Raw genomic sequence first — 9,348 nt, 5'->3', positions numbered from 1 at the left:
TACTCATCCTAAAAGCAGCCTTACTGAAAATGGAGATTGAATATCTGCTCTGTCTATATGTAGACCTACAGCTGTGGATTCAGAGACAGAAAGGGTTTGTTATGCTATGGTTAAGAAATATGAAATGAACATCAAGTCATTTTACACTGCACTACAGAAGAAAACAGTTTGCAGTTTTTGGAAAATACTTGATGTTTGTTTTTCAGTCCTGGTGAGTAGGTCTTAACTAACATCATTATGAACATTTTAATCCAGAGGGATATATAAGAAAAAACCTCAAATGTTAATTTGATTGAAGCACTACATTTAATCTACTATGCTGTGTCCAACACTGATTACAAAATGACGTTCAAAAATAATTCTTCCACTTTAAGTATAATAGATAATGAGTCACACAAAAAATGTCTACATTGTAGCCATATACCAGCTCCTGGGCTATTCTCAAGGCTCAGACACAAAACTTTGACATCCTGAATTCTAACCATCTCATAATAGTTAGAACCCACCCTAAGCTTCTTCCAAATGGAGAATACCAGTGAAGATACCCACTTTTAAACAGCGCGTCTCCTCATCCCCAGCATACAGACAGCAGGATATATTTACGTTATCCAAAAGCAGCTCCAACTACTTCAACTACTTTTTAGTTTAATTAATAAAATAGAAATCCAATATGGATTTCAGGGGATTTAAACTCAAGCAGGCTCAAAGATGTGGTCTTTGAGCTGGAAAAAAATTAGTAGTAATATGACACTTAAATGACTGACACTTACTTAGACAACAGAGCAACATTTCCCTATCTGGTGCTTTGCACAGCGTTAGAAGAGTATTCTTAAGGTGACGAGTCAATTCATCTTCACTGGTTACTTTCCAAGAGTATCCACTGGTGCCACTAGTCCACCTGTAACAATTTTGCACAGCTACGCAGAATTAAGACTTTTTTCTTTAAGAGGAAGAATTGCTTTTGATTTTAACCAAAACAATTATGAAACCTAAAGCTTACACATATATCTTGGTAGTGATCATTACTAGTAAACTGCATAAAGAATAAGTGTCAGTACTTCCAAAATTGACACCATGGTAATGCTGCTGCTTGATACATCAAGCAGGGACAAAATACAAATAGAATACTCCCAACAAAAGCCTATTAAGCTTTACATGTTTTTTGGTAATAGGTAGAGCAATAAAATAAGTTGATATCAACAGTTTTCCGCAGATGATGCCCCTCTGCATTCATTAGCAAAACCATTTGTAACATACGATGGGAAGTTCAGAACAAGCATGATGGTATTAGCCTTCTATAGGCACTCAGAGCTGCAATTTGTCAGCAGTGCACTGTATTTTGGAGCACATAAAAATTTCTGTAAATTTGTACGTCTGCCCACATAAGCAGTAGTTCTCCAATTAAAAAAAAATTAAGACAGTTTGTTCTTTTGCGAGTCCTCAACAATAAAATGAACACATCAGGCCAAAACAGTTTCTTAAAAGTAGGTCAAAAATATCCATTCATGATCACTTTTGCATTGGTTTCCTAGCAAGTCATTCTACCCACACAGATACACGTAATGCATATCCTGGAGACAGAGGAAGAAAACCAAATACATTAATGAGGTAGCTTAGACTGAATAACTGCAGTTAAAATTTTTATTGAACAAAAGAAGGTAAAACGTGGTAGTCCAAGTTCACTGAGCAAAAGCAGCTCTCTCGCTGAAGCTGCACTTTGTGCTAAATAACCTTATTAACTGAGACTATACAGAGGACACATTATGCAAGTTATCTCAACAGCAAAGGAGAAAAGGTAGATTAAATTTGATCTGATGGAATGATTTGGTCAAATTCACTGGCTTAAGTTAATGTTTCTAGCCCTTATCTACCTATATTCAGTACAGGCATACAACAGAACATACAACTGCACTGAATTCCCATTTGTTAATAATGTGTGCTCCCATGCAAGCGGAAGCCAATTCCTGAAAAAACCCAAATTAAAAAATCCAAACATTTTAAATCTTTTGTTTGAAGCATCACTCAACTGACTCAGGAAAAACACTCAAAATATGTTATAAAAAATTCCTGGCCTCTACAAGGCCTGCTTCCTGTATAGTGCTAATATTTTAAAATTATTTTATTTCTCCCCTCTGCCTAAGAAACTTCATATGCTCTGAAAGCACCCACAACGCCAGGTGGGTAAACAGATATGTCAAAAATACTCTGTGAAAAGAGGGAGGTAGCTCAGGCCCCTTGGCAACCTTCTGTCCTAGTTCACATTGATGTAGTCTACCTCCCCTTGTAATCTGCAGTTAAAAACGAAAGGAAAAATGATTTAAACTATGAAATTTAGTGAAAGGACATGTTCAATACAAAGTCTTCAAATTTGACTCATTGGGTTTCCAAATGTAAGCTATAAGGTACCTCACACCCAATACACAACATTAATAACGTACCTAGTTCATACATTTTATAGACAATATCTTCTCATTTGTTAAACATTTGGCTCGGGTGAGTACATCTTTTTTGTTAACCACTTGACAAACATTCTAGGCCAAACAAACAGCACGAATAATGTCAATGTCTTTTTTTTTCCAGTAATTGTACGAAATGCTGTAGGCTAAGCCTAACAAACTACTGAAGAAAAATAATAGACTCCATGATGCAGTGCAAAGGTGTTACTACAACATCATAAGTCCAAGGATGTTTCTAAGGTGCTGAAAGAGGAGATTCTCTGGACGGTGAACCTGTGTTGTCCTCCGGTGGGAAAACAGTAAGAGTGCAGGCTCGAATGCCACCAAGTGACTCTGGAAGGTCAAATACTTTATGCCACTCATCTTTTTCTGGATCGTATTTCTGAACTATTTCCACCATACATCGATTATTCCAAGAATATCCTCCAACAACATAGATTTTATTTTCAAAGACAGCAACCCCAACATCACTTTGCCCACGTAACATGGCAGCAATTGGAGTCCACTGGTCTAGAGTTGGTGAGTAATATTCACAGCTTAGAACATCATCATAATCACTTGTTCCTCTAAAATGATTTCCACCAATAACATATAGCTTGTCTCCTACAGTACACATGCAATGCAGACCTCTGACTGTTGTCATTGGAGCTTTCTGAGTCCATTTGTCTGTGTCAGGGTCAAAACACATAAGTTCCTTTTGGAAAGTATCATGGGTAATTCCCCCTAGAGAAATAAAACACATGTTAGACTAATGTTCACCCTAATAAGCATTAAATAGCAAAAAAATACATTTTAGTGAATGAATTCCATCTTCCTTAAAACTTCTTCACTTTAGCTTAGATTATCACCACATACATACTGCATTTCAAATGACAATTTTAATGTACCTAGTTCCTTTAAACATGAATATGGAAAGAAGCCATGCCTCATACAGTACTTCATTACAGAAGATACTGGCAGATTAAAAGAACAAAAAAATTGTTACCTATGCTTCATTTTGGCAAATTATGTCTCTGCTTGCATTTGTTCACTTTGCTAGTATTGTTTCTCACCATCAAGAAAACAGGAATCCATTTCCCTTTCAAATTTTGATACTATGCTATTGTGTTTTAAGTGGTCCTATCACATAGCAGAATTTTCTTCAGAAAACTTTTTTCATCAACTTGAACTGAAGAGAGAGAGGACACAGATTTCAAATGTTCTTCTTTTAATAAATGCCTATGGTTCTCTCTGTATTTACCTTCTCCACAGTTCCCTGCAAAAGCAGTTGGAGAGGCTTCAGGGGAAAAGAAAATCACAGGATGATTTCCTATCAGTGGATGAAAAGCCCCACCTTTTCATAAGGTCATGAGGCAGGTCAGAAAGCAGTCACACCAATTTCACACACTGTAGGCTCATCAGCTATGGTTTAAGACCGTAATGCAACTATATTTGAGGTGCTAAAAAACGTGCAGAGAACACACTGTTACTGAACAACCTCCTGCTGGGCTAACCATTCAACATTGAATTATCATGCTTGGATTATTAGCAGAGAGAGATGGCCTAGTGTCTACAGGAGTTACGTAAAAAGTACTTAATTCTTCAGTTGGACAGTAAGAATATAGCAAAAATAGGAGGACTGTCCAGTCCTGACACTTAATGACAGTCATAGTAGTGGCAGTGCTTGGGAGCCTGTCAGAGAGAAGAGGCTTTAATGACAAAGGAACCAGTCTTCACATTTTCAACCCCAAAAGTGTCTAGACTCACAGGGATATTTGACAGGACAGAAGGAAAAGAAAAATCTGTGGGAAATACAAAGCATCTACATGAAAAAACACAGCAGGGAGCATATACATGTGCCACCTGCAGTAAAACAAGCAAAATAGGCAAAAAAGTACAAATAGTAGTACAATGATTAGAAGCTAGCTTAATGGACTTGCTCATAGAAAAATGACCTGTACCTTCCGGTAAATTTTAAAATAAATCCCTCCTAGTCTACTGGCACAAGGTCCCCTGATTCAAAAATATCCCAAGGTTCTATCTGCTCCAGTACATCTCCCCACCAGTTCTTTACAGCTCTAAGCAACTATGTCCCACCTCCCACTCTGAATTTCAGCTTAGTTCGTAGAGGACATCCCTTAAAATCACAATAGGAGAACATACATAGGTCTATGATCTCTGTAGAGAACACTGACAGATAGATTGAATCTTCATTAAAAATTGAGCAGATACCAGATTTTCAGAAAACCTATTGTCCCCAGTTTGGAAAAAAACAGAATGAGACTGTAACCTTGGTGACATAGGACTGAGCATATTACAAATGAAAGACCACTGAAAGTACAGACACTATATATTGTGATGAACATGAAAACTTGTCCCTTTCTATTAGCTCAATGAAGGCAGATGTTCTTTCAAGTATTAAAATTTCCAGTGCTTTCCAAAAATGTATCAAAACAGATGTGTTTAATGGTTATTGCTAAATGTATATATGTGGTGTTGCCACAGGAAAATGTCTTCTGACAGTTAAAATTAATAACTGCTTTGGAATTCAGAGCTGTCATTTATTACGTCAACTGATAATATTATCCAAAATAATTTTCTCAGATTCTGCAGTATATATGCTATTTGACTGGCTTAATATGAAGTTGCATCACTGCTTACACCATGGCAAACCTACTGCAACCAGAGACTAATTTTTATCGTCTCCCACTAAAACAGGAAAAGTTAGGTAAGTAATTGTTTCATAGAGAAGATATGATTATAAAAATTATTTACCTGAAATATACATTAATCCCCCATACACAGTTCCAGCGTGACCATAGTGGGGTTCATTCATTTTCGCGACATAGCTCCATTCATTCATTCTGGGATTGTAACATTCCACAGTGGCTGTTTAAAACAAATGAGAATATAAAAATGTTGAAGCTAGCATGGCAGTTTGGTTTTGAGTGCAGTGGAAGTAATATATCCATAAACAGAGGAAGTATCAATGAGAAACATCGTTCAGTTGAGAAAGCGTCCAGGGAATTACTGAGCATTAAGTCGAGAGACAATACAGAAAAACCTCAAGCTTCATCCCAGAGGAACAAAAAAGGAAGAAAAAAAATCTTGCATTCTAGCCTTCCAACTGCCTTACTCCTATTCCTGCTTGACACACAACCTGCCCTGGCTGATGAACCTGCCAGAGGTACAGCTGTGGGACATCAGAGGAAATGGCAACAGAGCTGGGTGAATTCAGCTTTTCTATCCTTTCCTCTTGTACAACTCCCTTCAGTGTCTGCTGCAGAGAGTTAGAAAATAAACTTAATACTCATCTCCAAAAGGATCAATACATCTGGCAACCAGAACAGACCCATCTCTTCAGCAACGTCCTAGATTCTTCTTGGTATTTCGCATTGAAATGGTCCCATGCCCTTAAAAGGGGGCAGCAACTGTTGATTAATTTTCTATTATCTTGCAATGTTTTATTAAGTATTGCACTGCAACATACAGGACAGCATATGCAAGCCACTAATTCAAACAGTCTACAAAAGCCAAGCTTAAAAAATATACAAGATGAAACATCACTGAATCTTGAATGGAGAGAAGCAGTGCCTGTGACAATACACAGCTCCATTTCTGCAGTTTTTTGTGAATTGGAATGTTAAAACAATCAAACGATTTATTAAATCAGAAATAGCAGAGGTTAGTATGAAGTTAAAAAGAAACTCAAAGCTCAGATGTCCTTGCAGAAAGCATTTTTGAGAAGGAATCCTCTCTTCAAAGTGGGATGGAAGAGATGCAGGGTTGCAGGAAAACGGCTACGCAATAAGCACAAAGAATAGAAATAGAAAACAGATTTAATAATGGATCTGAGCAAGCTGTAGACATTGGCAATTTGCATAGTACAATATGACCAGAGGGGCAAGAGATCCTGAAAAAACCTGTAATATAGTGACCTTAAGATGCACAAAGCAGTTATCAATAATTGTGTTATCTTAAAGACAAATTAAATCTAATTTTAAATAATTAAAATTAAGAAACATATTCTAATGCTTGTTATACAATGCTTAATCGCTGAAGAGAGATGTTTATGAACTATGCGTGCAAAATTTAATCAGTCTTTGAAAGTGGCATTTTACTTGCAAAAGCTTTTTATTCAATCAAGGGTAGAAAACCTGCCAGCTCTACGAAATCAGTGATGGTGACTTACAGTCCAGGATTATACACCAACTGAAAGAGACAAAAAAGTTTAGAAGCTGAGAAACTTGCCATTTTAAAAGCAGAAAACTAGTTAGTGCTAGCAGAAGCTGGCAGAATTAGCAGCATTGGCCAGGCCAGTAAGAAGTACCTCAATTGGTAACATTCAGTGACTATAGTGTACCTCACCCTAACTGCAAATCTGTCTTTAAAAAAAAATAATCCTTTGGAACATTTTGGAAGAGTAAGATATAGCTATGCTCTCAGACTACCACCAAAAAAATCCCTAGCCACAGAAAAATTTAGCAAAGAGCATATTACAGTGACTTGAATTATCTTTTTGCTGCTGTAAAATGCACAACCTCCTCACCGTTGCAAAACAGGATATTTTGTAATCTTACGCAATTACTATCTCAAGTAGACCCACTCAGAAGGCTTCCAGTTCTACTGTCAGGAATATTGTTTGACAACTAGTTCAGCATCTTCTAAGGTTAAAAGAATAAATTAATCAATCTATATTGCACATAAGAATTGCCAAATTGCTACAGTACACTGGATTTTTCTTCAGCTTTTCCACACACAGGAGCTGAAATTCAAATTTAAGAAATACAGGAAAGTGTTGGTCCAGAACATTAAGTTCATGATATAAGGCAAAACATACTAAATCCCTGTTTCTTTCAAAGCAAATTATATACATTGATTCACAGGTATGAAATTATTAATTCCATATTCTTGAAACCACTTAAAAACAGTAACGAAATCTTGAAATGCTTCTGGTTTTGTAACCGTGCCTTGCATGTGGACTCCCAGTTATGCCAGCCATTTTAGGGCTTTGTAAAATGCACAAAAAATAAAACACTGATACAAAGTAACTTCAGTCAAGTGTGTCTAAACACTACTGTTGACATGTGAAATTTGCGATTCAAAAAACCTGCCCAATATGGGCAAGTTTCCAAGTTTACTCTTAAGAGATCAGTCTTTCACTAAACACTTTTCCTACAATCTAGCCTTCTTGTTACCACATTTCCTATCTCAGCCATTTGAAGTGAGCCTCAAGCTGCCTTTCACATTACACACATGTAAACAGGTAGATAAAAGTCTGCATAAAGAATGGTACAAAAAGGCATTCAAGTACTCTTCAACAATGAAGGTTTTTTAAGCCTGCTTGATTTAAAAAAAAAATCTTTTAAAAAATTTGGTATTTTTCCAATTTGATATCCTGTAGACTTTGTATATCCATCAAGGACTTACACAGCCATAAAGCCAGTGAATACTGGAGACAGTCTCTTGCCCAAATAATGGTATAGGCACAATGAACTGATTTCACAAATTACACCTAAAATTAAATCTATGAGTTGTATTTCTGTGTATGGCCATCTTGACACTACATGAAGTATTTGCCCGATCCCCAAATAAATCCATGCTGTTTCTTGTAGAAACATATTCATCCATTCCAATATTCTTTTCTAAAAAGGAAAGCTCCTTTCTACTCCGCTCTATTTAGCAATCAGAAGAAAACAAAGATGTGCAGAAATTTCAAGAACAGAGAAAAACAGATCTGACATGCAAGTAATTATAGCTGTCCCAGTTCTACCCTGACAGCAGACCCTTCCGACCTGCTGTTCACTGCTATGCTGCACTGAAATTATCATTCTACTTGCTTTCACAAAAACAAAGGCATCCTCTCCCATAGTGCTTCCACTCTGTGCCAAGGTGAGGAACTTAAATTTCTATTACGCTATAAGGACAGGAAGAGTTCAGTATGTGCAAAGCAATTGCAAAGCCAGCACACCAACCAGATTAACATGACATTCAACCCTGGACAACTGTTTATCTCACTCTGCACTACGGACTGCAGTTAAGAGAGAAACCATAGCCAAAAGATCACTTTAGCAAGAGAAGATAAAACATGCAGAAATTGGTACATATTACAACATGGTGATAGTGATGGCAGTAAAGACATTAGTTATCTGAGAAAGGATGATGCTGAGTCCAAGATCCCTCACTTTCTGATGTGGCTTCAAAATTGTCTCAAATGTTACCAGTACAGTTCAAGTCTCTACTTCAGACAAACCACCAAACTAAAATCTACCGTGCTTAATACCAAAACTAATCACTTGGCAGCTGAAAAAACTCTACTGTTCTATTTGGTTGTTCAACATAGTTGTTTCCCTGTTACCTTGCAAAGTCATTCCATTTCTCTTTTAACAAGATCTCCCTCTGCACTGAAAAGGAAAAAAACATTCAAAATTCCAGCTATTAAAGGTGCCACTCAATTTAAAAGTGGCATGAGGATATTCCATACATCATTTCCAGACAGAGCACAGTTCACAAAACACTCAAAAGAACTGCTACTTTACTGAATCAAAGTATATATGCTATACAGTATGAGGCTGATGGATTCATTCTCCGAACAGCATGAATGATTCAAATCAGGCTTTATTTATGTTTAACTTCTGATCTGTTCATTACCGTAATCCAGGGAAGACAGGCCTCATTTTAATAGAATTAAGCAATCTCAAAAAGACACAAAGCTTTGGCAGTCCCAAGGGATGCTCAGTCTGCACGCATTTTATAGTGCCATCTGTGACGCTATTTGAGAAGTACATAGATATTTAGTACTTCTCTGTCAGTACCTTCTAATGTGTCTTGAGGTTTATTACAGCAGCACTTAGCAACTGAGTGTGATGTCCCAAAACCCAAGATCTTAATTTTGTGATATTATTTCTATAAT

The 9,348-nt window shown here is 36.8% G+C and overlaps 1 protein-coding gene across 2 annotated transcripts in view; it reads right to left on the bottom strand.

Moving 5' to 3' along the window:
* Nucleotides 1-934: 934 nt before the first annotated feature.
* LOC104158454 (kelch-like protein 13) overlaps nt 935-9,348 on the bottom strand; it is a 38,363-nt gene continuing 29,949 nt past the window's right edge. For both annotated transcript variants that reach the window (XM_009696124.1, XM_009696117.1), the window contains exons 6-7: nt 5,211-5,324; nt 935-3,179 (exon numbers count right to left, since the gene is read on the bottom strand). In XM_009696124.1, the coding sequence (XP_009694426.1) occupies nt 2,692-3,179; nt 5,211-5,324 (602 nt within the window). In that variant the 3' untranslated portion in view covers nt 935-2,691. The remainder of the gene's footprint in view (nt 3,180-5,210; nt 5,325-9,348) is intronic.

Source organism: Cariama cristata, unplaced genomic scaffold, assembly GCF_000690535.1.
Source record: "Cariama cristata isolate BGI_N322 unplaced genomic scaffold, ASM69053v1 scaffold4080, whole genome shotgun sequence".
In the NCBI taxonomy this organism is placed as follows: Eukaryota; Metazoa; Chordata; class Aves; order Cariamiformes; family Cariamidae; genus Cariama; species Cariama cristata.
Note: the sequence above shows the minus strand (reverse complement) of the source record. Positions and strands in the feature narration are given on the sequence as shown.